The 27,997-nt window shown below is 43.5% G+C and overlaps 1 protein-coding gene across 2 annotated transcripts in view; it reads right to left on the bottom strand.

The window, feature by feature from the left end:
- Nucleotides 1-914: 914 nt before the first annotated feature.
- The window catches only part of SMO (smoothened, frizzled class receptor), a 34,077-nt gene continuing 6,994 nt past the window's right edge, over nt 915-27,997 (bottom strand). The window contains exons 2-13 of one of the 2 annotated variants that reach the window (XM_081285564.1): nt 10,474-10,588; nt 9,601-9,806; nt 8,712-8,921; nt 8,337-8,509; nt 7,791-8,010; nt 7,574-7,697; nt 6,113-6,205; nt 5,591-5,699; nt 4,412-4,597; nt 3,812-3,960; nt 2,711-2,845; nt 915-2,383 (exon numbers count right to left, since the gene is read on the bottom strand). In XM_081285564.1, coding sequence (XP_081141690.1) covers nt 1,950-2,383; nt 2,711-2,845; nt 3,812-3,960; nt 4,412-4,597; nt 5,591-5,699; nt 6,113-6,205; nt 7,574-7,697; nt 7,791-8,010; nt 8,337-8,509; nt 8,712-8,921; nt 9,601-9,747 — 1,980 coding nt within the window. In that variant the 5' untranslated portion in view covers nt 9,748-9,806; nt 10,474-10,588 and the 3' untranslated portion in view covers nt 915-1,949. The remainder of the gene's footprint in view (nt 2,384-2,710; nt 2,846-3,811; nt 3,961-4,411; nt 4,598-5,590; nt 5,700-6,112; nt 6,206-7,573; nt 7,698-7,790; nt 8,011-8,336; nt 8,510-8,711; nt 8,922-9,600; nt 9,807-10,473; nt 10,589-27,997) is intronic. The other variant, XM_081285563.1, reaches the window with a different exon arrangement.

Raw genomic sequence — 27,997 nt, 5'->3', positions numbered from 1 at the left:
AATCTCCAAAGAGCTCCTAGCCAGCATTCAGTAAGAGTTAGCTATTATTGGTATAATGAACACATATAAAGTGCCTAGGATGGAGCTGGGCACTGTGAGACACCCCTGAATCCCAGCTACTCAGGCTGAGGCAGATCACATATTCAAGGCCAGCCTGGGCATTTGGCAAGACTCTGCCTCAAAATAAAAATAAAAACAGTTGGGATATAGATAGCTCAGTGGTAGAGCATCCCTGATGCTCTCTAGTCCTGCAAAAAATTAAATGCCTAGGGTAAAATCAGTATGTTGGTAGTACCCTTTCCTCCCCCACTGGAATCTGATTCTGGTCAAAACACAAGTCCCTATCACATGAGCAGCAGTTAGGAAAGGGTTCTCCATAAAATACACTCCACAATATCCTTCCAAGTCTGTAGATTCCCTACAGATCTCCCTAACACAATCCTTGTAACTCAGTTGAGTCTTCTATTGACATTATTTGGAGGAAGTGAGACTAATGGGCTTCCATGACTTTGACCCAGGGAGGCATCTTGGATTAGAATGCACTGGCAAAACTGACATCCCCTGGCAGATGGCATGAGGTTCTGAGGTAGACCCCAGGAGATGCTTGCTTCCTATCTTCATTCCAGGGCTGAGCGGCATGCTTGTGCTCGATTATCTTATGCTTAGTACTCAATGAACTGGCTGTGGACATCAAGGAGCTTTTGTTCATAGAGAATCAATTAGCCAGGGAGGACACATTAAGCTGACATAGCTCAACCTCTGGCTGTCAGTCTTGACCTCATCAGCCCCAAGCTCTTGGCCTTTCAGAAGAGCCTTAGGAGGAACGCGGAAGACAAGTGATCAGGACTGGGTAAATAGGACAAAACTAGGGCTACGGAAAATAAACACACTGGAGTTTATACAAAAACATTTTATTTATTTTTCATATTTCTTCTTCCCATCTCTATCCCCCAACCTAAAACCCAGCCAACTTCTAAGGTTTCCAGCTACTGGGTCTTGAATATGGGGTGCTGGGGACATGATTGGAGGTTATGAAAGGTGGGAATCTCCTACCCCAGCAGTTGTGGAAATTGAAAGAAGCTTTCCTGCCTGGCTGAAGGCAGCTTCCCAGGACAGCCCTCAAGTCAAAGGATCCATCCCCACTGGATGGTCACGAAGAAGACATAACATGTCTCTCAGGGGCCCAGAGGCTCCAAGTCACTCCTTACCAGGCCAAGGCTCTACAGCTGGATCAATCTCTCACCAAGAGATAGAGCTCAGTGTGTGTGTGTGTGTGTGTGTGTGTGTGTTCGTTCCCACGTGCTTGCAGTTCTGGGTCCTAATCAACAAATAGGAAGCTGGAAGAGTCTGGCCTGGTAGAAATGAGATGGGGAAAGGCGGATGCAGAAGAGAAAGTGGGTTTGGGGTAGGGCTACCTGTTTAGAGAGGCCCCTGTGGCAGTAATCACTTCTGGCCTCATGACCACCTTAAATGAAGAAGGGAGTCCTTAGGCAAAGGACAAATGACACAATAAACACTTTTGGTCTGAGAGTGCCAGGAAAGGGCACCTGTTGGCACAGAAAATGGCAGCCAGCCCCCATCTGGAAGACAGGACATGGCTGCCTCCCTAGCCACCACAATCTACTCTGAGAACTGTCACCCCTGCCTCTGCCATTATTGCCCTACCACAAGCTCTGCTGGAGACTACTGCTGCCAGTCAGACTCCAGCTGGTGGGACAGAAATAAAGACCCTGAGCTCCAGGGCCCTGCCCTTGGGGTGAGACCTACCCATGGAGAAGTCTGGCTCTTTCCCACAGTCCTGCTGCTTTAAGCCAAACATACGGAAGTCTCCTGGGAGGGCACTTGGCCCACAGTTTCTCTGGAAGATGAGATCCAGGGAAGTGCTCTCAGGGAGGAAGAAGAGCCTTGGAACAGTATTTGTTCCTTTTTCCTGTCCCTGCTCTGCAGGCTCAGAAATCCGAGTCTGCATCCATGAGCTCTGCCTCCATCAGGTTTGTGCGGGAGTGAATGGGCCCCAGACCCTGGCGGCAGCCCTGAGCCCAGGTCGTGGGGGCTGGAACACTGGGGAGAAATGTATCCTGACGGACACTGGGCTCTGGGCAGAAGGGGTTGGAGACCAAGGTCCAGGCTCCCTGTCGGCAGGATTCCCCAGATTCCCAGGCTCCTGAAGCCACCAGGCATTTTTGTCGGGGGAGCTGAGGCAGCCGTGGAACAGCGCTGGTGGCAGGGGCAGGGGAAGGATGGTGAAGCTCAGGGGCTGGTGCCAGGGGGCACACCTCCTTCTTCCTCTTCCTTCGCTTCTTCTTCTGGCCCAGGCGCTTCTCCAGCTCTGGAGAGATCTCTGCCTCAACTAACCACAGGTTGGCTTGTTCTTCTCGGGGTACTGTTAGGAGAGAGAACACTGCCTGGGGCCCTGGCTTTGTCCTCAACACCCTTCCCTCCCCAGCATCCCTATTCTCTGTGCGCATGTGTGTGTGTGTGTGGTGCTAGGGATTGAACAACGGCTTTGCACATGCTAGGCAAGCACTTTATCATTAAGTATTCTACCTATACCCCTAAGCTCCCAGCACCCCTATTCTTGAGCTCTGGACTTCCAGTGCCTTGGCTTCAGATCCTCTGGGGCCTTCCTCCTCCCCCTCTGGTAGTGCCTGGTATTCCAGTCCCAGCATCTATGCCCACCACCTCCCTACAGAAGCCTAAACTCTCATACCTGGAGTCGCCACAGGAGTGACAGACACGTCCTGGGGCAGTATGGCTCCTCTCCTAGCCACCATCTTGGTGACATGCTGGGCCCAGGCAGAGGAGACATCAGCTGAGGGTTCATTGAGGTCAAAGGCCAAACCCGCTTTGGAGATGGAAAGAAAGATGAAATAGTGACTTCCCAGTCCCTCTCAGTGGCTCCTTCCTTATCTAGCACCATTCCCCTGAGCTAGTCCCTCCCCCTCCAGTTGTCAGAGAAAGGTCTATAACCACAGAGATCTATGCATTCAGAATCTGAGGGGAGCAGCTTCAAGTCCCCAAAGGGCTTAAACAACAGTCAGAAATCTAGTCTTGGAACCCTGGCTTACTCTGGCCCAGAGAGCAAATGGAAAAGGAAGAGAATAGGGAGAGAGCCCCGTGTGGTGGCGCACGCTTGTAATCCTGGGTGGCTCAGGAGGCTGAGGCAGGAGGATCACGAGTTCAAAGCCAGTCTCAGCAAAAGTGAGGTGCTAAGCAACTCAGTGAGACCCTGTCTCTAAATAAAATACAAAATAGGGCTGGGGATGTGGCTCAGTGGTGGAGTGTCCCTCATTTCAATCCCCAGTACCAAAAAAAAAAAAAAAAAAAGAAGAAGGAGAAGAAGAAGGAGGAGGAGGAGGAGGAGGAGGGGGAGGAGGAGGAGGGGGAGAAAGGGGAACCCTCACAGACCATGAACAGGAACAGAGGAGAAAGAGAGGCCTTCAGAGAGGTGAAGTGGACTAGAAAAGAATGAGTGTGTGGGGCTGGGGATGTGGCTCAAGCGGTGGCGCGCTCGCCTGGCATGCGTGCGGCCCGGGTTCGATCCTCAGCACCACATACCAACAAAGATGTTGTGTCCGCTGAGAACTAAAAAATAAATATTAAAAATTCTCTCTCTCTCTCTCTCTCTCTCTCTCTCTCTCTCTCTCTCTCTCTCTCCTCTCTCACTCTCTCTTTAAAAAAAAAAAAAAAAAAGAATGAGTGTGTGAGTGGGAGAAGGGAGAACAGTCTGCCAAACATCCAGTGTCCTGGGAGGGGAGGCAGCTGGGCACTCGGGGTTAAGTGGCTCCAGGGAGGACAGGGCCAGACTCACCCACAGGCCCATCATGGGAGACGGTGTGCATGCTGAAGGACAGCTCCTGGCCTGGATTCTGCAGCAGCTCCCGCCGCTTAGAGAAGGCCTTGGCAATCATCTTGCTCTTCTTGATCCGTTTGGGCTCATCATCACCCTGCCCAGTCAACCTGAGAAAGTGTGGAGAGGGGAGTGGAGGAGCGGCCACTCACCACCAAATCTTGTGAAAGATAGCGTCCCATTCCCTCTAGGTTAGGAAGTTCTGAGAGTCTTAAATGCCTCAAAGACTCTAAGGAGTAGAAGCCTTCCCTGCAAAGAAGTGAACCTAGAACACAAGGCTCCTGTGTACCCTGCTGTCAAGTCATCAACTTTTACCAAATGCTGCCCACTGGCTCAGTATTTGGTCCACACTCATGCCTCAGGTCGCCCAAGGACAGGAGGCGCCACCAGGGGGCGGTGGACAGCCACTGAGAAGAGGACCTCAGGCAGCTCAGTGCCCTGTTTTGGAAAACACAGCTGCCCAAGACCGTGTGCAGGAAGAACTAGACAAAGCCTAAAGGTGGGGGACCTGAGGCTGCAATTAAGACAGGAGGGACAGGATGAGCTGGCTGCTGATCCCACCTGCACCAGGTGCGCCTCCAGATGAGCAATGTGGCCTTGGTCCAGACCCAGGTGCTCATGGCGATACCAGTGCCAAACATGGCAAACAGGTTGATCTTCTCCACCAGGAGGCTGGGGCGATTCTTGATCTCACAGTCAGGAATGGGTTTCTTGGTAGGCAGCCCAATGGTCACATTGGCCTGGCACCTGTGGTGAGGGATGGTTGACAGGTGAGTCTTTCTGAGTCCAATGGGTAGGGATCCAGACTATCAATCCAAAGACTTTGGAAAGAGTACAATTCTCATGGTACTCTTGGGTGGTTTTGTTTGGGGACTGGGAATCAAACCCAGGGACTCACTCATGAGTGCTCTATCACTGAGCTACATCCCCAGTCCCTCACAGTTGAAACTTCCCAGGCTAGAAGCTGGAATCTTTAAAAATGAGCCTGAAGCAGTCCAGACAAATGTCCACTTTAATGGGCATTTTAACTGTTTCTCCTTATAATGGCAGGTGCTGCACTTGAGGAAGTTGAGATGACTCACTCTCTCCTAATCATCCTCATTCGTACACAAAAAAGCACAGGTACAACTAGCAAACCTGAACAGATTGTTAACCTGTCATAGACAGGTATCTACTCCTGTGTAGGGATCTATGGAGAAAGCTGTAGAAGGTACAACCTTGAGTTGGTCAAAGAAAGCAAAGGATGAAAAGCCTTCTTTTTTATTTTTATTTTTGGTACCGGGGATTGAACTCAGGGGCACATGACCACTGAGCCACATCCCCAGCCCTATTCTGTATTTTATTTACAGACAGGGTTTCACTGAGTTGTTTAGCGCCTTGCTTTTGCTGAGGCTGGCTTTGAACTCACAATCCTCCTGCCTCAGCCTCCGTTGCTGCTGGGATTACAGGTGTGCACCACTGCACCTGGCTTGAAAAGGCTTCCTAACAGTTACAAACACACCATCCCATCAGCCAGCCAAGGGGTGCACATAGAAGGGCAGAGTTGAATAGGCACTTGAAGGCTCTTTCCCATGTCTGGCACAGCACAGAGCAGCTGATGTCTTGGAAGCCCAGACACTATCAGCCTCATCTGTTGAGGGACCTGGCAGACTCCTGCTGCACAGCAAAGGGGATGCTGTCCTTACAGCCAGGGCTCCAGCTCCCACCACTGCCACCTCCAAACCCAGTCCCCACACTCACAGCACGTAGTCCCGGAAGCTGCGCTCCCACTCAGCCTGGTTAAAGAAGTCGTAGAAGTGGCAGCTGAAAGTGATGAGCACAAAGCCAAAGGCCAGGAAGCCAAAAATGCCTGTAGAGGACAGGGACATAATGGGACGTTACCGGTCAGACACTGGAGCAGTATGGGGGAGTGTGTCTGCCCTAATGAGCAACAGAGGATGGGGTGAGTTCATACTGGGCTCAGGTCAAGAAGGGTATTCTCCAAAATAAAGCAAGAAGGACCTGTGAGGCAAATGTGGGAAGGCTCCCACGGGAGAAGTGGAGACATGGAGCTGTCTTGACTCAACTTGCTTCTCCCATCTGAGAAGGCCCTCTTCTTTCAAGCTGCCACCAGTACCACCACCTACACACACATACCTTGTCCTTGTCCCATGGCCGCTAACTTGTCCCACTGCATTACTGCACCCTGGAGGCTCCTGAGCCCCAGGAGGGTACAGTGTTGGGCTGGCCAGAACTTCAGACCTCAGCCCCAGGGCCACTCACCCAGGCGCAGCATGGTCTCGTTGATCTTGCTGGCAGCCTTCTCACTCAGCAGCCCCGGGTGGTTGCTCTTGATGGAGAACAGAGTCATGACTCCTGAACAGAACAGGGACCTCAGGGGTTAGCAGAGTGAGGCCACTCTCCTGAGAAGGATGGTTATATAGGGGAGGGTCCCAGGGCCCCAGAGTCTTGGGTCTGATTACACTTGTGCTGACTTAAAGCTTGGAGGACTGGAGACACTGGAGAACGGGAGAACAGCTAATAGCAATTCTGCCATGGGCTGGAATGAATGACACAGCGGCAGCATCCGGAGAGAAAGAGGGAGCCCCTGTCCTGACCCCACTGCTCCTAAGGAAAGCAGCCAGGTCAAAGTTTTCTGATGGAAAAGGTGTAAAACCAACTCAAGAACAGCACCGTTGGGCTGGGGTGTGGCTCAGTGGTACAGCGCTTGCCTTGCATGTGTGAGGCACTGGGTTTAATCCTCAGAACCACAGAAAAATAAAGATATTGTATCTATCTACAACTAGAAAAGAGCAGCACTGTTGGAGAGAAAATGCTGTGGGACACACGTATAATCTTAAAATTTCTAGTAAGTATATTAAAAAAAAACAACTAATTTCAATGTGTTTTATAAATGTAATATATCCAAAATGTAATCACACCAATATATAATCCACATAACAAATCATTAACAGATATTTTCCCCTTTTTTGGTGCCTTTTCTTTGAAAGGCAGTGTGTATTTTACACTTATAACACATCTCAATCTGGACTAGCGGCAATGCAGGTGGCTAGTGGCTACTGTACAGGACAGCACAGATATGAGACATAAATCAGAGGCACAGACACTGCCAGAAAGGGAGGAAAGAGGCGGAACAGAAGGCTGACGGTTCAGTGGGAGGAAACTGAAACTGACAAAACCCAACGAAAATAAGCCAGATACGGAAGCTCAGTGTGGGGTGGCAGATTGAGACAGGGAAGTTAGGGACGAGTAAATCTGTGCATGTTGTGAAAACTATATGTGCGTTGGGGTAGGAAGGAGACGGAAACCAAACTCCAAAAGGCTGACAGTATAAAATTAAAGACAGCACACACAACCTAGGGCCACAGGTGGATCCACGTGGGCAGAGTGGGTTACCCAGGCTGGTCATTACACAACTGTACCCTTCCAAGGGGAGGCAGGGGCTGGACTGCAGTCCCAGTTCCACTCAGTAAGCCTGGTCAGGGCTCTAGAGGAAGGGGTACATTTTTCTGGACAATACAAAGGCACTGCCACATAGCAAGAGCTCATGGTACTGTACCTGTCTAAAGGTCACCTTCTTCTACACTGCACCAAGGACTGGGATGAGCTAGCTGCAGTCTCAGTTGTGCAGGTAGCAGAGCTGGTGACCCTTGTTCCTACTTCCACAAAGCAGGCTTTCGGCACACGTGTGGTTCCACTGGCCTTGGCCTAGTCCTCACTCACCTCGGATGAGGAAGTAGCCTCCCACAATGAGCACCAGGCCAATTGGGGCCAGGACGAAGCCAGCCCGGTATCGGTAGTTCTTGTAGCCCACAAAACAGATGCCGCTCACGGAGTCCCCATCCACCTGCAGCAGGAAAGTGTGGGAGGGACCTTCAGTTGCTGGTCCCTCTCGCAAGACTATCCCACTCAGGTCGCCAGCCCCCGCCAGTCACTATACCTGGGCCACAGCGAGGATTGCCACGGTGAGGACAAAGGGGAGTGACCACGTGAGCAGGTGGAAGTAGGAGGTCTTGCCTGAGAGTGGCTGGTAGGTGGTGCCCAGGGCTTTGAAGGAGGTGTGCCAGGCATAGGTGAGGACCACAAACCAGACCACACCAGCCATCAGGGCATAATACACGATGACAAAAATGATGACGCAGGACAGGGTCTCATTGGAGCTGTGCAAATATGTGGGTGTCACTTGGGAAGGTCAGTCTGTACTCCCTCTACCAAATCTCTCCACCCTGTCCCCAAATCCTGGGCTGCTAAGGTCTGGAGGGTCCCTGGGCTTGGGGATAGGACCCAGATCACATGAAGGGGTTCTAGAAGATACTGCTTTAAATCCAGGTTTTGAGGCAGAAGCCAAGGCTCAACAAGGCGAATCCAAACCCAGATGAATCCTTCCCTGAAATCCCACTTTCAGGTATAACCTATCCCTTCTGTGGGAAGTGCCCACTACAGTTTTCCTCCACCGTCCTCACCTCTGGGTCCTCAAGACACTTACGTGGGCTCCCCTAGCCTCATGGTGCCATCTGCTCTGCACACGATCTCCCGGCGGGCACCGTCCATGAACTGGGCCAGCCAGCCAATGCTGCCCACAAAAAAGCACGCGTTGACGTAGAAGAGAATCACTGCAGGGTAGCGATTGGAGTTCCGCCAGTCAGCCACAAAGGTGGCCTGGAAGAGAGTGGCCGTTCTGCCAGGTGAGGGTTGTTCTGTTGCCACAGACGCCCTTATCTAAACCCCAGGCTCTTCCATCATGACCCTTCCCTGGGGTGCCCCCTCCCGCCCCCCGAGCTCAGCCCCATGCTCCTTTCCTGTTTCCAGGAGGGGGGAACACCTGTACTTAAAGCATGACCTGTCCTCCCTTGTGACTGACCAGGGTGAAGAGCGTGCAGAGGCCGGTGACAGCACCAAAGGCTGCAATGTAGCTGTGCATGTCCTGGTGCTCGGCCTCGGTGAACAGTGGATTCTGACACTGGATCCCGCAGCCCTCCACATCCTCGTACCAGCTCTTGGGGTTGTCTGTCCGCACCAAAGGCGCTTCACACTGACCCGAACTGTTGAACTTGATGTTCTGCACCTCATTCTGGCACCAGGGAAGGGAAGAAGGCAGTGGCAAAGGGAGATCAGATCAGGGATGAGCCTCTTCTTCAGGAAAAGTTATCAGGGGCAGAGTGTGGTGTCGGAGGCCCATTTCCAGGACTCAAACAGCCACTCAGTGGCTGTGCAGGCTGGGGTAATTAACTGACCACCTGTTGACCACTCGGTGCTTCAGCTTTCCCATCTATAAGATGGTAGTACCTACCACACAGTAGAGTTTAAGGGTTAAATTAATAGATGTAAAGTGCTTATCATGGTATTTGGCATGTACTAAATAATAACTAGCATTATTACTATCATTCTTACTATTATTATCAGTTTAGACCTCTAGATCTGACGCCCTTGCCTTGGTGTCTCCAGCTGTATGATCAACTCCCTAAAGACAGTCTCCTCTCATCCATGACTCCTGTAAATTCCCTACACCTAACAAAGTGGGTGCTCAAAAAAAAATTTTTTTTTTTTGCTAAATTTATTATCTTGGATCAGTAGAGAAACCCTGATACATTGGTCTAGCCAGTGAGTTGCAGTTTGGGTTTGTGACTCATGGCTCCCATGGCTGTAGACTTGAGGTCCCCAGGAAAGAAGGCTCTGGCTCCTCTGCATCCTGCCAGACCCTTTCCTATGTTAGGCCAGACATCGCAGATCCTGCCCCATAGACAACTCACCGGGCAGCCTTCAGGGAAGTGGTCAGGGGTACAGCGCAGGAAGTCAGGCCAGCCCCGCTCCCGCTCCACAATGGCACACGGGCCTCGGGTGGCCTGGCAGAGGGTGCGGCTGGGCAGCTCCACTCGTTCATTTTCACACTTGGGCATGTACACAGCACACAGCAGGGGCTGGATCACTGCCCAGCATCGGGGGGCATTCCGGAGGCCTAGGCAGGGGTGACAGTGTGAGCTTATTACAGTGAAACCAGTCTTTACTCTGATCACTAACACAGCTGCACCACTTGGTCCCCAGACCTTTGCCACACTGCAGGCCATTACTGCTCAGACCTGTCAGATGTGGCATTTCTCAACAGGGCATCTAGGCAGGACAATTCTTTGTGCTTCAGGACTGTATTGTGCATTGAAAGGCATTTAGCATCCCTTAACCTTGCCTACTAAATGCCAGCAGAACCCTTAAGTAACTGTGACAAACAAAAGATGCCCCCACTCACTCACTCCAGGGGTAGCAACTAGTAGAGGGCTTGAAGAAGAGCTTCTGGGATGCTGGGAATATTCTAGTTCTTGATCTCGTTCTGGTTACATGAGTATGTTCATCTTGTGAAAATCATGATCTATGCTCTAGTCTGTATGTACACTGTAATCCCATTAAAATTTTAAAACCAGCTGCCATTTCCAAATTCCCTGCTAGGGAATGGCAGTACCTCTGGTTGAGTACCCTGGAGGGATCACCTTTTCAGAGTGTTTTTGAACCCTTCCACAGAATTCTTCCAGAACAGGAGGCTATGAGACCCTACCCCCCACTCCTCCCAGGGCCCATTCACCAGAACCCAGAATGGTCTCCCCTTACCCAGCCCCCAGAACGCTTGTTCTTACCAAGCTGAGGTGAGAGAGAGAAGAGGTAGGGGCTTAAGAAGAGGTAGTCAGAGGAGCCAGGAACTCCAGAGCCAGAGGAGGAAACAGGAGATCAGATGGAGAGAAGCACAGGAGGCTCGGTCCAGTGCAAAGGGAGGAAAGACAGACAGCATCAGGCAGAGGTCTCCTGGCAGCCCCACCCGGCCCAGGCCTCTCCCCTGCTCTCTCCAGGAGCTGGCCTCATTCAGCTTTCTGTCCCCTTAGCCTCTCCTCAATCACCCCTGCTCCAGGAGCTCAACAAATCAAGTAAGAAGTTGTACTGGGAGAATCTTCTGAGGACATGACAGCCGGCATGGACAACTGTCACACTGTCAGGCTGGGCATGGTGGGGGCGGGTAACCACCCTACAGGAGAGAGGTGACACAGTGGAAAGGTCAGGATCATGGGCGCTGCAAATTAGCCTGGCTCCAAAATCTTGGTTCCATCATTTCCTGGTTATGTAAAGCTGGGCAAAGTACTTAATCTCTATCTCTAGCCTCAGGTGCCTCATCTATAAAATGGGAGTGAAAGATTTAACTACTATGAAGAGTGAGAGACAGCAGGTTAAATGTGCTTGACTCAGTGCCTGTCAGGTAATAAGCACAAAGGAAGGGTTGTTTTTACTAGTCTGAGGCCTCTGACTGCTCACAGGTCACAGTCTAGACTCCAGGGAACCAAGCAAGAACCAAGTTCTTGCCAGTTATGAAGCAATATTCTCAGGCAATGGTTTCCAATTGATTCAAATCAGAATCTCCTGCAGGACCCTCATCACCTAGATGGAGGACCCAGTCCCAGAAATTCTGAATGGGTGGGCTTGGGTTGAAAACACAGCAATGGGTATCAGGGGCAAGGTTGTGGGAGAAAGCAGCAGGACAGAACACAGATGTTCAAGGTATGAGGAGGCTACATGCTCACCAACCCACCACGAGGTGAAAATATCATAAGTGGAAAATGCATTTTTCTGTGGGGAGCCATTCTGACACGTGATTGGGTGACTCCCGTTAAGGGCCTGAGGCGCTCTGGCTGTGTCGGAGCTATCCCGACCCTTTCCTGATGAGAGAGCCCATCCGTGTGGGGGTGTGCATGACCACTGACCTTGGAGACCCAATCACTGACCCTGACCTTGGAGTGCAGCCCCCCCCTCAACCTTCATTGGATGGAATTCTCCCCTGAATCTCTTGTCCCCCAAATAAAAGGCTACTCCCCGGCATGTTCGCTCTCTCTCTCTCTCCTGCTAGCCCAGAGTAATCCTCGCTGCCCTGCTGGGCGGCTAGAGGCGGGAACCAGGGAGGCGAGCCGTCTCGGACCTAGCAATGTAAAATAAGGTACTGGTTTGTGTGTTTTATTTCGATCTCTTCTAACTAACTTAATGCCTAGAACCTCATTAATGAAACCACTGCGCAGGCCGCGTGGTAGAATTGGCGCCCAACGTGGGGCATTCTGAATTAGTTAGATTGAGTGGAAACACGCACTAAAAAGATAAGGAAAAAGAAATAAAGAGGAAATAAGGAAAATAAGAAATAAAGATAAAGGAAGATAAGGAAAAAGAAATAAAGATATAGGAAGATAAGGAATAAAGATAAAGATAAGGAAGAGGTGACATTTGGGTCACAAAAGTACCAGGAGATATTGAAGGAAAGAGACATTAAATTACTTAAAATGGGAAATTCTACTTCTTCGGATAAGGAAATGTATCTGACTATTTTAGACAGTATAATTAATCAGAAAGGAAAACAGATAAAGAAAACTCAGTTATTACAATTCTTAAAGATTGTAGGTGAATATTGTCCTTGGTTTTGTGACCAAGAGTCTCCAAATTTACTTACTTGGGAAAAATTAGGAAGGAAGTTACAGAGAGTCTGTCTTTCTACTGAAATACCTGGAAGTATAGAAAATATACAGAAAACTTGGACAGCCCTAGAAGTCTGTCTTTTTGAATACATGGGCCAGAGTTCGTGGCCGCCAGAAGACCTTCTAAAAGGCATTCAAAGAGCTATTAGGCCTATTCAAATGGAAAATCAGCCTGAAGCTAAGTTAATTTCCTTTCCCTTGAGCCGTTTTAAAACAAAAGCGCTAAAAACCAAGACAAAGGTTAGAATTATGCAAGCTAGCCCGCAGACAGATCGTACAGAACAGCATGATACAGAAGAAGCATCTCTAATCTTAGAGAGCCCTCCGGAAGTGGTAAACGATCTTCCTGGAGAGGAAAATACAGAAGAAACTCCTAGAGGGGCTCAGGTTTCTTCTCAACCACGTGAGTTAGAAACCCAAATTCCAAATGGCGATAGTACAGAGTCTGATAGCAGCTCACAATCTGAGGAAGAAGAATTAGACGTGGAAACTCAGGACTTAGAGAGAAATTTTAATAGACTGCATTTAGCACCACCTGCCCAAGCTTTTAAAATTCGGCCGGTACCTACTAGAAGGACCAAATTTAACAGGTGTGCTGAATTAAAGATGACTTTTCTTACCCCAGTTCAGCAAGGTATTAGGAAGGCTCAAGAAATGGGAGAGGATACTACTGGTTTTCACCTCTTTCCAGTTTTTGAGCAAACTAATGAACAAGATCAAAGAGTTAGAGTTCATGCTGTAATTCCATTTAAAACTATCAAGGAATTGAAAAATGCATGTGAAACGTACAGCCCAAATTCGCCTTTTGTTCAGAGTCTGATAGAAAATATTTGCTCACAACCCCTTCCTCCTAGTGATTGGATTTTTTTAGCCAGATCTTGTCTGAGCAGAGGAGATTATTTGCTTTGGAAAACTTATTAGACTGATTTTTGTAATGAACAGGCAGAAAGAAACAGAAGACAGGGCATAGAAACGCCAGTAACGATGTTTTTAGGGACTGAAGATTTTGCTGATTTAGAAAGACAATTAAATTATGAATTTGTAGTGTACAATCAAATAACTGATTGTGCAAAACGTGCCTGGAGACAAATTGTCCCCAAGGACCAGTCCAATTTAGTTCTTACCAAAATCAGACAAGGTGCCAGTGAGACTTATTCAGATTTCGTAGCCCGACTATATCAGGCTGCGAACAGGTCCATCGGGGACCCAGGAGCTAGCGAATTTATCGTTAGGCAATTGGCTTTTGAGAACGCAAATAAAATCTGTCAGGATGTTCTCCGACCCCATCGTAAAAAAGGAACAATTTCTGAGTATATTCACTTATGTTCTGACTTAGATTCCACTCAATTGCAAACGGTGGCCTTAGCAACAGCATTAAAGGAAACCTTAAGGCCACAAAATTCAGTTCAGAAGTCCCGCGGTAAGTATTACATTTGTGGAAAAACCAGTCATTTTGCCCACGAGTGTCGCATGCGCAATTTTAGGTTTAGGGCTCCATCTACTGGCGATAATAGATATTGCAAGACTCAACGCCACGTGGTTGATTCGGGTGGCACGGATGAGCCCGCCTTCTCGCCACAAGTATTTCCTCCTAGCGAGGGGACAAAAAACTTCCATTCGGCCCCTCCCCGGGCCCAGAAACAATATGGGGAACGGTCGCACAGTGTGACGTCACTGGCAGCGCCGACCAGGGCAGTCCGCGATTTTTACCGGGACAGGGACAGGAATCACAGACAGTTTTCTTAGGACCTTCAGAGACAGTTGAATTAGATCCTGAAACGGGACCAACACAAATCCCTACTGGGATTTTTGGGCCACTTCCTAAAAATACTGTAGGTTTAATTCTGGGGCATAATAATTTGAAGGGAGCCATTGAAGTCATACCTGGTGTGATAGATTCAGAATTTAAAGGGCAATTATATGTTACTGTAAGATCCAATTATGCCCTAAGACTCACCCCAAAGGATATTTTTGCTCAATTAATATTATTGCCTTGTGTCTCAGAAAGGCACCTGCCGGTAGATTCAGTTTCTAAACCGCCGGACACAGTATATTGGTCCCAGTTAGTACGACAAGAACGCCCTTTATTAAAACTTAAAATTAATAATAAAAATTTCCTAGGCATCATAGACACAGGGGCTGATAGCTCAGTATTGTCCAGCCGGTTTTGGCCCAAGACATGGCCTTTGCATACAGCACCAGCTAACCTAGAAGGAATAGGACAGATTTCACAGCCTGCTCAAAGTGCCAACTATCTCCGTTGGGAAGATTCTGATGGAAACAGTGGAATATTTAAGCCTTATGTGTTAGAGTCCTTACCAGCTAACCTATGGGGAAGAAATATATTAGCCAAAATGGGACTGTTATTAGTTACTCCAAATTCTATAAGATCAGTTGAGGAAGTTAATCAGAGGTATTCTCCTGGAGATGATAAGGAGACCTTTCAGGAAGAATATCTGTTTACAAGCCAATCTCCACGACAAAGATTAGTAAGTACTCCAGACCAAAATTTTTATTAGGGGCCCTAAGTACTTCCCCGATCCCTAAGACAGCTGAAAAAATCACGTGGCTCACAGAAGAGCCTATATGTATTTCTCAGTGGCCCATCTCAGGGGAAAAACTTAAAATAATTCATAGATTAGTTGAGGAACAACTTCAGGCTGGTCATATTGAACCAACACTTAGCCCTTGGAATACACCTATTTTTGTTATTAAGAAAAAGTTAGGAAATTGGAGATTGCTACAGGATTTAAGGGCAATAAATCAGACAATTCAGCCTATGGGATCATTACAGCCAGGACTTCCCTCCCCCACAGCCATTCCTTTAGATTATAGCTTGATAGTAATAGATTTAAAAGACTGTTTTTTCTCTATAAGGTTACATCCTGAAGATTGTGAAAGATTTGCTTTCACTGTCCCAGCAATTAATTTTAAGGAACCTGTTAAAAGATACTGCTGGAAGGTACTTCCTCAGGGAATGCGTAATAATCCTACACTGTGCCAAAAATATGTTGACCAGGCAATAGATCCCATTAGAAATAACTTTCCTGATGCCTATATTATTCATTTTATGGATGATATACTATTGGCTCATATTAATCCAGAAGTACTTTCAGAAATTTTTACTCAGTTAGAGACTTCACTTACAGCAATGGGTTTATGTATAGCTCCTCAAAAAATTCAAAAGTATCTCCTTTTCAATATCTAGGTCAGATAATTCAAGGGAGTACAATCCGTCCTCAAAATCTTCAGATAAGAGTTAAGGAGTTACGTACCCTTAATGATTTTCAAAAACTATTAGGAGATATTAACTGGCTAAGACCATCTTTAAAGTTAACTACTTCTGAGTTAAGTCCTTTATTTCAGATATTACAAGGAAATCCTTCTCCAACCTCTCCACGTCAACTAACTTTAGAAGCTAAGGCAGCCTTAAGGAAAGTGAAAATTGCAATTAAAAATGCACAGCTTACTAGAATAGATCCTAAAGAAATAATGTATTTATTAATATTTCCAACTGAACATACCCCAACAGGAGCCATATGGCAAAGATTAGGAGTTATTGAATGGATTTATTTATCTCACTCCCCTCAAAAAACATTAATTCCTTTTCATGATTCTATAGCTCAATTAGTAATTAAGGGTAGAACTAGGATTTTACAATTAATTGGATCTGAGCCTGATATCATAATTATTCCATTTTCTGTTCAACAGACTAATTGGCTTTTTCAAACTTCTACCTCCTGGCAGATAGCTTTTGCAGATTTCCCTGGCCAGATAGATAGCCATTATCCTCGTGATAAGATTGTACAATTTGCATCATTAACATCATTTATTTTTCCAAAGATTGTATGTTCTCATCCAATAGAGGAAGCTTTATCGGTGTTCACGGATGGTTCCAACTCTGGTAAGGCAGGTTTCTTCAGCCGTGTTCACACAGAGGTAATACAAACTTCTTATACTTCTGCCCAAAGGGCAGAAATTCAAGCTCTGATTTGTGCCTTAGATTATTTTTCAAATGAGCCTATTAATATCTATTCTGACAGCTTACATGCAGTCGGAGTTACCAAAAATATTGAAACCTCAGTTATTGGGTTTACTTCATCACAGGAGTTATTTGAATTATTTCATAATTTACAAAAAACAGTGCTAATGCGAAAGTACCCATGTTTCATAGGACACATCCGTGCCCATACTAACCTTCCCGGACCTCTAATTGCAGGTAATGACAAAATTGATAAATTAGTAGCTTTTTGTCAACAGATGTCTTCGTATGACTGTGCACTAGCTTCCCATTCCTTGCATCATCAAAATGCTTCTAGCTTACGTAAAAAATTTAGTATTACCAGAGAACAAGCTCGTCAGATTGTAAGCCAATGTCCTAAGTGTGTAATTCACACTCCATCTCTGCCATCAGAGGTAAATCCCCGTGGATTAAAACCAAATCAGATATGGCAAATGGATGTAACTCATATTCCTCAATTTGGTAAGCAATGTTATGTGCATGTCATAGTGGACACTTATTCTAGATTTATTTTTGCCACGGCACGTACTAAGGAAAATACTCAACATGTAATTTCTCATTGCTTAGCAGCTTTTTCCGTTTTAGGGTGCCCTATGCAGATTAAAACAGATAATGCTCCAGCTTACGTAAGCTCTTCTTTTCAACAATTTTGCCAAAAGTTTCAAATTAATCATAAAACAGGAATTCCTTATAACCCCCAAGGTCAAGCCATTGTAGAATGAGCTCATTTATCTATTAAGCTTCAATTACAAAAATTGAAAAGGGGGAATAAGATAGTGACTCCCCAAAATAGCCTTAATCATGCCTTGTTTGTTTTAAATTTTTTAAACTGTGACACAGAAGGTCACACTGCTGCTGAGAGGCAAATGTCTCCCTCAGTAACAGGCCCTTTAGGCAGAGTTCTATGGAAAGATTTACAGACTGGTCAGTGGAAGGGGCCAGACCCGGTAATAACATGGGGCCGAAGGCATGCCTGTATTTTTCCAGAAGGTGCTTTCCGTCCTATTTGGGTGCCTGAACGTGCTATCAGACGTGGAGGAGATAGAACCCAGACTCAAGCGACTGAGGATCGACCCGGAGGAGCCACAACCCAAAAGGAGGAGATATCGGAAAAGGATGAAGAAAGACCAGATTGAACCAGCCGAAAAGCTGATTTCGTGGAAAGATGTGAAGAAATTGACAACCCAGGCCTCCCAAATACTTCGACGCCTAGGAAAGAACAGGACCCCAATCTTGATGGTAGCAACAGTAATTGCCCTACTGGGCTGTCAGGTAAAAGGGAATCAAGTAGACACTTATTGGACATATTTCCCAGATCCACCCCTGGTACACCCAGCTGTGTGGACTGGAGAATCTATTCCAGTATTTACTAATGACTCATTCATGATGGGAGGATTTACAGATACTCATATTACTCCCAATCATGTGACTAGATTTAATTATTCTGGCTACAGTGCCCAATTACCTTTGTGTTGGTCACATGATAAACATGCTGGCTGTCTGAAAGTATCATTTGAAGAAAAGACGGTGATTGGTAAACCTAGACTGACAAATAATTCTATTTATGGGGACTTAAAACCTAATACTAAATCAGTAATTAAGATGGGACTTTCCCAAAACAAGCCAGTCATTTCTACAAAACCTCCACCGATACCCCACTGTCCAAATAGTTCTACAATTGAAATTGGCACCTTTCCTAAATAGATGGATTGTGTAAATACCTTTCCTGTACAACATAAGGTGTCTAAAGCTAGTGGGTATATTTTAGACTGGTCTCCAAAAATTGATAAGAGACAATTACGAAGAAATTCTGCTATGACACCTGCAGGATTTGTTAGTAATATTTTGACTTATAATGAAGGAGGTATTCAAAAGGATATTTGGCGTTTAATTGCTGCCTCAGAATATTTACATTTTACAGATAAACCTTTACCAAAATTTGTCGGCAAGAACTGTAAAGAGGGATCTTGCTATGGCCTAAGAGCCTGTGTCCAATCTCCTTATGTTTTAATTATTGGAAATGTAAAAGTTAAATGGATAGATGATAGATATTTTGTTACTTGTAATAAGTGCAACCTAACCAATTGTATTTCTAGGTATAATGGAGGAAAAGGAGTGCTGATACTTCATCAGCCCTCTTTTGTTTTATTACCTGCTAATATTTCAGAGCCATGATATGCTGATGCTGGCTTACAAGTCCTGCAGCAAATTCATGCCCAGCTAACAAGACCTAAACGTGCTATTGGAGTCATAATTGTTGGTGTTTTAACACTGGTCTCTTTTATTGCCTCAACTGTCTCTGCATCTCTGACATTGTCTCAAAATATTCAGCATGCAAAATTTCTTAATAATTTAGCTCAAAATACTTCCAAGGCTCTACATAATCAAGTAAATATTGATGAAAGGATTGAGACTAAATTAAACGCCTTAGAGGCGACTGTTATAAACATTGGTAATGAACTTTCAGCCTTAAAATTTAAGGAAAGGCTTAAATGCCATGCTAATTATAAGTATGTATGTGTTACAGCTGCCAAGTACAATGCTTCTCTCTGGGATTGGGAGAAGGTTAAAATCCATTTATTAGGTATTTGACAAAATAGTAATAATAGCTTGGATATTCTGGAACTTCATCACCATATCCAAGACATTCAAAATAATAGAGCTGATTTTTCAGATCCTTCTTCCTTGGCTAACCAAATATTGAAGGAATTAAATGGATTGAACCCTGGAAATATTCTTAAACACTCCGCTTGGTACATTATTGGATTATTCTCTTTGCTGTTAATTCTCTTTTGTATTGTAACTATAGGATGGCAAATCTTCCAATCAAGAATCCAGGGACTCCAGAGAGTGAACCGCCGCCTCATTGTTAAGAAAAGAAAGGGGGAATATGTGGGGAGCCATTCTGACACGTGATTGGGTGACTCCCGTTAAGGGCCTGAGGCGCTCTGGCTGTGTCGGAGCTATCCCGACCCTTTCCTGATGAGAGAGCCCACCCGTGTGGGGGTGTGCATGACCACTGACCTTGGAGACCCAATCACTGACCCTGACCTTGGAGTGCAGCCCCCCCCTCAACCTTCATTGGATGGAATTCTCCCCTGAATCTCTTGTCCCCCAAATAAAAGGCTACTCCCCGGCATGTTCGCTCTCTCTCTCTCCTGCTAGCCCAGAGTAATCCTCGCTGCCCTGCTGGGCGGCTAGAGGCGGGAACCAGGGAGGCGAGCCGTCTCGGACCTAGCAATGTAAAATAAGGTACTGGTTTGTGTGTTTTATTTTGATCTCTTCTAACTAACTTAATGCCTAGAACCTCATTAATGAAACCACTGCGCAGGCCGCGTGGTAGATTTTTCTTTTCTTTATTTCCCATTTTTTTGGTGCTTGGGTACTACCACTACATTCCCAATTCCTTTTACTTTTTATTCTGAAACAGAGTCTCACTCACTAAATTACCCAGTCTGACCTCAAACTTGTGATCCTCCTGCCTCAGCCTCCAAAGTAGCAGGGATCATAAGTGTGGGCCACCGCTCTTGGCTGGAAACTGCACCTAAACTTCTGAGCAACCCAGTACAGCCATACAGGGTGCACTGTGGAGCATCAGTGGTTTCCCTTATGATCACACAGCCAACCCGGGGTGGCATTCTACCCAGCATCTGGACAGAAGATGAGGCTGCGTATTTCGAGTCGAGGAGGAAATCCAATTCAAAATTCCAAGTACAGTTTCTACTGAATGTGCATTGCTTTGCACCATCCTGAAGATGAAAAATTGTTAGCTGAACCACTGTAAATCAGGGCCATCTGTATGTAGAAGTGATGGGCCTGTTCTCTATCTTAAATATGGTGGCCAAGATACTATGCATTTGTTTAAACTAATAGAACGGTACCAAAAAAAAAAAAAAAAAAGCAAATTTTACTGGATGTTTATTAAACAATACATTTAAGTTGGTTGAGGTGGCACATTCCTATAAACTCAGCCGGTCTAGAGGCTGAGGAAGGAGGATCAAAAGTTCAAGGCCATTGTATGAATTCATTCTGTGTCAGGTTTGGATACCATATATATGCATTACAGGACTCCCCGCTCCATGTTATGGCTGCCTATTTAATAAGTGTTATAAAGATCAACTTCATAAATTAAAAAAAAAATTCAAGCCCAGCCTTGACAACTTAGTGAGACCCTGTCTCAAAATAAAATTATAAATTTTAAAAAGGGTTGAAGATTTAGCTGCCTAGTAAGTTCAAAGCCCTGAATTCAATACCCTGTACTACAAAAACAAAAACAAAACAAATAATACATTTAAGATGGTAGACCCAGGTGTGGTAACACACACCTGTAGTCCTAGTGACTCAGGAGACTAAGGTAGGAGGATCGCAAGTTCAAAACTGGCCTTAGCAACTTAGGGAGACCCTGTCTCAAAATAAAAAAAATAAAAAGAGCTGAGGATGTAGCTCAATGGTAAAGCACCCTTGGGTTCAATCCCCAGTACTTAGGAAAAAAAAAAAAAAAGCAAGGAAAAAGCTCTCTGGAGTAAAGTGTATTCTAGAAGAGCATCAGGCAGTTAATTAATAAAAATGCTGTGTTATTTATCTGGGTTTTATGACACCATTTTTCTTTTTTTCCCTCTTCACTTTAAATATTGTCTTGTCTCTTACTTTAAAAATAAACTCTCCAGGAAAAAGATAAATTATTAATCTTAAAGGACAATTTAGGAGCCATTTCGGGAAAAATAAAGTGGATTCGTTTTCCCATTTCTTGCATGAAAGAAAATTCCAGATAGATAAAAAATAACTACATTTTTATTTTAAATTGAAGTACTAGAAGAAAATATGGGAAATGGTTTTTTTAACCTTAGAGTGAGGAAGCATGACATAAAACCCAGAAGCCGTGAAATAAATTTAAAGAAAAGAAACTTCAGAAAAAAGAGATACATTCAGTAGGATAAAAACCAAATAAAATCATAAGAAGAGCCACATGAAAAAATGTATTTCTAGTACATATTATAGGTAAAGGGTTAATCTCTTTTTATGCATACAGCTCTTCCAAATCAGCAGGAAATGCTTAATCCTATAGAATTATGGGCAAAAGACAAATAAAACAGATGACACAGAGAAAACTCAAATGGACTTTGAAAAAGTCATAAAGACTTTGATTACTTTTTGAACATAGATATTCAACCTCTTAAAATAAAGGCAAAATAAAATGATAATAACATGTAACTTTTTAACCTTCAGACTGGTAAAGATTAAAACATTTGAAAATACTGTATTATCAAGAGTATGGGAGAAAACTGTTACTTCTATATATTGTTGATAGGAATAAAAATTGGTAAACCCCTGTGGAGACCATTTGGTGTTATCTATCAAAATTTTATACTAGCAATTCTACTTCACATTTTCCCAAAGATAATATAGAAGATTATTCATTGCAGCATTGTTTATAATGGCAGAGTGGAAGCAGCTTGCCTCCATATCCATAAACAGAACATCAGCTAAATAAAATAACACATCAGGGACTGAGGGAGGTAGCCAGTGATAGAGCAAATGTTTAGATCATGTGTGGCCCTGGGTTCAATCCCTGGAATCAAAAATAAATAAATAAATAAAATCAATGTAAAAGAACATTATTCAGGGTTGAATTATATGCATTGAAAAGAAATGATGTCCAGTAGTCCAAAATGCTTTTATTTGTATTTTATTTAGAGACAAGATCTCACTGAGTTGCTTAGCATCTCACCATTGCTGAGGTTGGCTTTGAACCTGTGATCCTCCTGCCTCAGCCTCCCAAGCGCTGGGATTATAGATGTGACCTTTATTTCATTTGTTTATTTATTTATTTATATGCGGTGCTGAGAATCAAAGCTGGTGCCTCACATGTTTTAGGCAAGTGCTCTACCACTTAGCTACAGCTCTACCCCTCCAATATGCTTTTTATTTTTGTTTATTTTGGTGGTGCTAAGAATGAGCACAGGGCCTGGTGCATGCTAGGCCAGCGTTCTACCAACTGAGCTGAATCTTGCACCCATAGATCTATATAAAGCAAATAGCATAGATCCTAGAAAATAGCACTCAACAAATGGTTGACTTTTTTTTTTTTTTGGCATTGCCAGGGCTCAGATCCCAGGTCTGGCCTGGAGCATGCTAGGCAAGCACTCTACCACTAAGCTACATCTACGGCCCCAGTATGATTGTTAAATGGACACAGTTGAGTGGAGAACAGTCCCCACAGCATGGCACCTGTTGGGAGTAGAGGAGAGACTTAAGGCCATCCCTACAACTGGACATATGTCAGATATCTCTAAGAGGACATATAAAAAAGTAGTGTGGTAGAAAGGAAAATGGGTAACTAGAAGCAGAAATGGGACTTAACTTTTGTTCCTTTTGAATTTTGTACCATGTGCATGTGCTATTTAAAAGCACATGGCTCAGCAGTAGAGGGCTTGCCTTACACTTGCAAGGTCCTGGGTTTGACCCTCAGCACCACATAATAAATACATAAATAAATAAATAAATAAAGTTTTTTTTTTTTTTAAAAAAAAGCACATAGTACAACATTCTTTCAAAAGCAATTAAGCTTAAAAACAAAAATAAAGAAATATAGAAGGCTGGGATGTAACTCAGTAGTAGAGCACTTCCCTAGCATGTTCCACGCCCTGGATTAGATCTCCAGCACTGCAAAAAATAAAGATAACAAACAAACATATGTGTGTGCGCGCGTGCGCGTACACAAACTAGAATGAGAGGAAACTGTCCAGAGAAGAGAAGGTAATGAAACTGGAAAGAGGACAAATGGGGACATCAGCTTTATCTGTCTATAGTGTTTTATTTCTTCTACTTTTATTTTATTCTTTTTGGTATTGGAATGCTTTACCACTGAGCTACATCCTAGCCTTATTTATTTATTTATTTATTTATTTATTTATGAAAGGGAGGGAATTTTTAAATATTTATTTATTTATTTTAGTTTTCGGTGGACACAGCATCTTTATTTTATTTTTATGTGGTGCTGAGGATCAAACCCCACGACCCATGCATGCCAGGCGAGCAAGCTACCTTTTGAGCCACATCCCCAGCCCAACCTTTTTATATTTTATTTTGAATCAAGGTCCTGCTAAGTTGCCCAGGTTGGACTTGAACTTGCAATCCTCATGCCTCAGCCTACTGAGCAGCTGGGAAGACAGGAGTGCACCACTGCATCTGATTTATTTCTTTTATCTAACTAAACAACAACAATGTGAAACAACAACAAAAGAAAAAGAAAAACACAAGTATTACAATATTAGACTTTGTACATTTTTATAGTCATAGCCTTTAAAAATAACATTTACCACAAATGGAGCTAGACTTTTAAAGACTTTTTATGTGATTCTGATTATTAAAGTTGAGAACCCCTGCTTAAGGTTGGGTTAACATTAGAAAATTAAATCAATGCAATTTACTACAGTAACAGATTAAAGGGGAAAATTATATGATCATTCTCATTAACAGAAGGTAGAAAAGATAGTTGATAAAATTCAACATTTATTCATGATAAAATAATTGGCAAATAAGAAGATAAAAAAAAAATCTTTTTTTTTCCAGTACTGGGGATTGAACCAAGGTGCTTACTGAGCCACTGAGCTACACCTCCAGCCTCTCTTTTTTTTAGTTGCTGATGGACCTTTATTTTATTTGCTTATTTATATGTAGTCCTGGGAATCCAACGCAGCTCCTCACATGTAGGAGGCAAACGCTCTACTGCTGAGCTACAACTCCAGCCCCCACCTCCAGCCTCTTTTATTTTTTATTTTGAGACAGGGTCTTGCTAAGTTGCTAAGGGCCTCACTAAGTTGCTGAGGCTGGACTCACACTTATGATCCTCTGGCCTTAGCCTCTTGAGTTGCTGGCATTACAGATGTGGGCCACTGTGCCTGGCTAAAAGAAAGCTTTCTTAATTTGATAAAGTGTAACTGACGTCACAATCAAATTTATCTGTCAATCTTTCTCTTTGGAAATCAGAAACGCAAATAATGAAGGATGCTATTACTATTACCATTTCTATATACTAGAAGTCTGGTGTACAGCAATAGAAATAAATAAAAGGTATACATCTTGAAAAAGAAGAAACAAAATTTATCCATAAATGATTTTGACTACATTTGTGAATAAATTTAGCAAGTTTACTGGATTCAAAATCAAGTGTTTTTTTAATTTCAAGTATATTTCTTTTTTTTAATTTTATTTTTTTTAAAGAGAGAGAGAGAGAGAGAGAGAATTTTAATATTTATTATTATTTATTTTTTTTAGTTATCGGCGGGCACAACATCTTTGTTTGTATGTGGTGCTGAGGATCGAACCCGGGCCGCACGCATGCCAGGCGAGCTCGCTACCGCTTGAGCCACATCCCCAGCCCCGTATTTCTTTTTTTTTTTTTTAATTTAATTTTTTCTAGTTGTTGATGGAATTTATTTTTATTTATTTATATGTGGTGCTGAGGATCAAACCCAGGGCCTCAAACAAGTTAGGCAAATGATTTGCCATTGAACCACAATCCCAGCCCCAAGTTTTTTGCTTGCTGGGGACTGAACCCAGGGCCTTGTGCGTGTAGGCAAGCTGTCTACCAACTGAGCTGTATCCCCAGCCCCAAGTGTATTTCTTTATTCCAACAATAAACACAAAATGAAACAAATTTTAAAGTCATCATTTAAAATAGCATCAAAAATAGCAAGTGTCTAGGAATAAGTCTAATGAATGATATTTAATAACTATAGAAAACTATAAAAATACTGAGAAAGATGAAATATTTAAGTAGAAAAACAAATGTTCAAAGTTTGGAAGACACGAAAATAAACAGATCTATTTTTAAAATTTCAAATCAATCTATATAGTCAATGTAATCCCAATCAAAATCAACAACCTGTACTTTTATAACAACACAAAGGACCAAGAATAGCCCAGACTCTCCACTAGACATGAGTATATTATAAAATAGAAGTTCTTAGCTTGTGATTCATCAAGGATTCTTGGAGAGAATTCAGTAGTTCATGAACTTGGATAGGAAAAAAATACACCTAACTAAAATTCAGCCCTTCCTCTACTATGAATGTAAGCAATATGCCATAATAATGTTCAGCACAACCCACAGCTTTATCAAAATGGAATCAGATATTTTCATCACAGATATCTGTAAATTTTGTCAGTTCCATCACTATTTGGTCATTATAGTAGTGGCTATTACCCCTGTATAGGTCTTATTTAGCTAATAAAGAAGCACACATGTATTGGAGCACAAATTTGTTTCTTTATATTTGATTCATTTTTATTTTTGGTGCTGGGAATTGAACCTAGGGCCTCACACATGGGGCACATGCTCTATCACTAAGCTACACCTCCAGTCCTGTGTTTCAGTATAATCTATTTCCTTTATGACCCTATATACTTTTAAAAATTTTAACTGATATACAAAACATGAAAGTTGTATATATATATATTAATGGGGTACCATTTAATGTTTGATACCTGTACACACTGCATCATGTCTAAATCAAGTTGAAACATATTTATCTCCTCAAACATTTAACATTTGTGGCAAAAGCTTTCAACACCTTTCTTCTAGCTTTTAGAAATACACAGCAGCTAAGTGTTACCCATAGTCACCACACTATGCAATAGCACCCAGAGCTTCTTGATCCTGTCTTAATTGTAACTTACTATCTATTCATCAACCTTTCCTTCTCTGCACCTCCCTCCCTCCCTACTGTCCCCAGCCTCTTGTAACCGCCATTCTACTCTTTTAACTTCTAGGAGATCAACTTTTGTTGTTGTTATTGTTTTTTTTTTTTTTTTTTGTAGTTGGATGGACAGCATGCCTTTATTTTATTTTTATGAGGTACTGAGGATCGAATCCGGTGCCTCACATTTGCAAGGCAAGAGCTCTGCCACTGAACTGCAGCCTCAGCCCCTAGAAGATCAACTTTTTTAGGCTCCACAAATGAGTGAGTCACCCAATACTTGTCTTTACATGCCTGACTTTACTTAACATGTGATCTCCAGTTCCCTCCACATTGTCACAAGTGACAGGGTCTTATTATTTTTCATAGCTGAACAGTATCCACTGTGCATATGTACCACATTTTCTTGATCCATCCATCTCTTAATGGACATTTACATTGTTTCCATTTCTTCACTAATGTGAACAGTACCGCAATAAAACATGGAGGTGCAGAAGTTTCTTTAATATACTGACTTCATTTCCTTTAGATATATACCCAGTAATGGGATTGCCAGGTCATGTGGTAATTCTATTTTTAATTTTTTGAGGAACTTCCATTCTTTTCCATAATAGCTATGTTAACTACATTCGCATCAACAGCATGCAAGTGTTCCCTTTTCTCCACATCCTCTTCAGCACTTGTTACCTTTAGTGTTTTTTATATTAGCCATTCTGGAACTGAGGTAAGGTGATATCTCATTGTGGTTTTGACTTGTATTTCCCTGACAGTTACTGACGTTGAACATTTTATGTACCTATTGGCTATTAGGGTGACTTCTTTTTTTAATATTTATTTTTTAGTTTTAGGAGGACACAATATCTTTATTTTATTTTATGTGGTGCTGAGAATCGAACCCAGTGCCTCACGCATGCTAGGTGACTTTTTTTTTTTTTTTAAAGAGAGAGTGAGAGAGAATTTTTTTTTAATATTTATTTTTTAGTTCTCGGCGGACACAACATCTTTGTTGGTATGTGGTGCTGAGGATCGAACCCGGGCCGCACGCATGCCAGGCGAGCGCGCTACCGCTTGAGCCACATCCCCAGCCCAAGGTGACTTCTTAAAAAAAAAAAAAAAAGTCCGTTGTCTAATTTTTAATTGGGATTTTTTTTTTTTTTTTTTTTTTTTTTGCTACTGAGCTTGAGCTTTTGAAGTTCCTTATATATTCTGGATATATGATTCTAAATACTTTTTTTTAATCCAATGTGTTTTACTTTATGAATTTAAAAGTACTATGTTGAGGAGTGTTTAGGTTTTACAAGACTGCCAAAGAAGTCTTTGGCTCAAAGAAGGTGAAGAACCATGTTAGAAAGATATGGTAATTAAGATGCTATGATACTGGCAAGTGACAGACATATAGACATACAGAACACAATAAAGAGCCTGGGGGTGGTGGGGGACTGTGTGTGTGTGTGTGTGTGTGTGTGTGTGTGTGTGTGAGAGAGAGAGAGAGAGAGAGAGAGAGAGAGAGAGAGAGAGAGAGAGATTGATTTGTGGCAGAGTGTGGGAAAAAGAGATTCTTTTTTATTTTATTTTTCCTTTTTTTTTTTTTTTTTTTTTTGCAGTACTGGGGATTGAATCAAGGGTCTTGCACACTCCCTAGGCAAGTGGCTCTACCTCTGTGCTACAATCCCCAGTTCTTTTTCCATTTTAAAATTTTCAGACAGATATATCAAGTATCTAGGATGGTCTCAAATTTGTAGTCCTCCTGCCTCAGCCTCCCGAGAAGCTGAGATTATAGATGTGCATCAGGGCATCTAGCTAAAGGTATTCTTTTTAATAAATGCTGTTGAAATAGGGCTGGGGTTGTGACTCAGAGGTAGAACACTTGCCTAGCATGTGCAAGGCCCTGGGTTTGACCCTTAGCACCACATTAAATAAATAAATAAATAAA

Source organism: Spermophilus citellus (assembly GCF_964194105.1).
Source record: "Spermophilus citellus genome assembly, chromosome: 3".
NCBI lineage: Eukaryota > Metazoa > Chordata > Mammalia > Rodentia > Sciuridae > Spermophilus > Spermophilus citellus.
The sequence above is the reverse complement of the archived record's forward strand: the minus strand, read 5'-3'. Positions and strand labels throughout refer to the sequence as shown.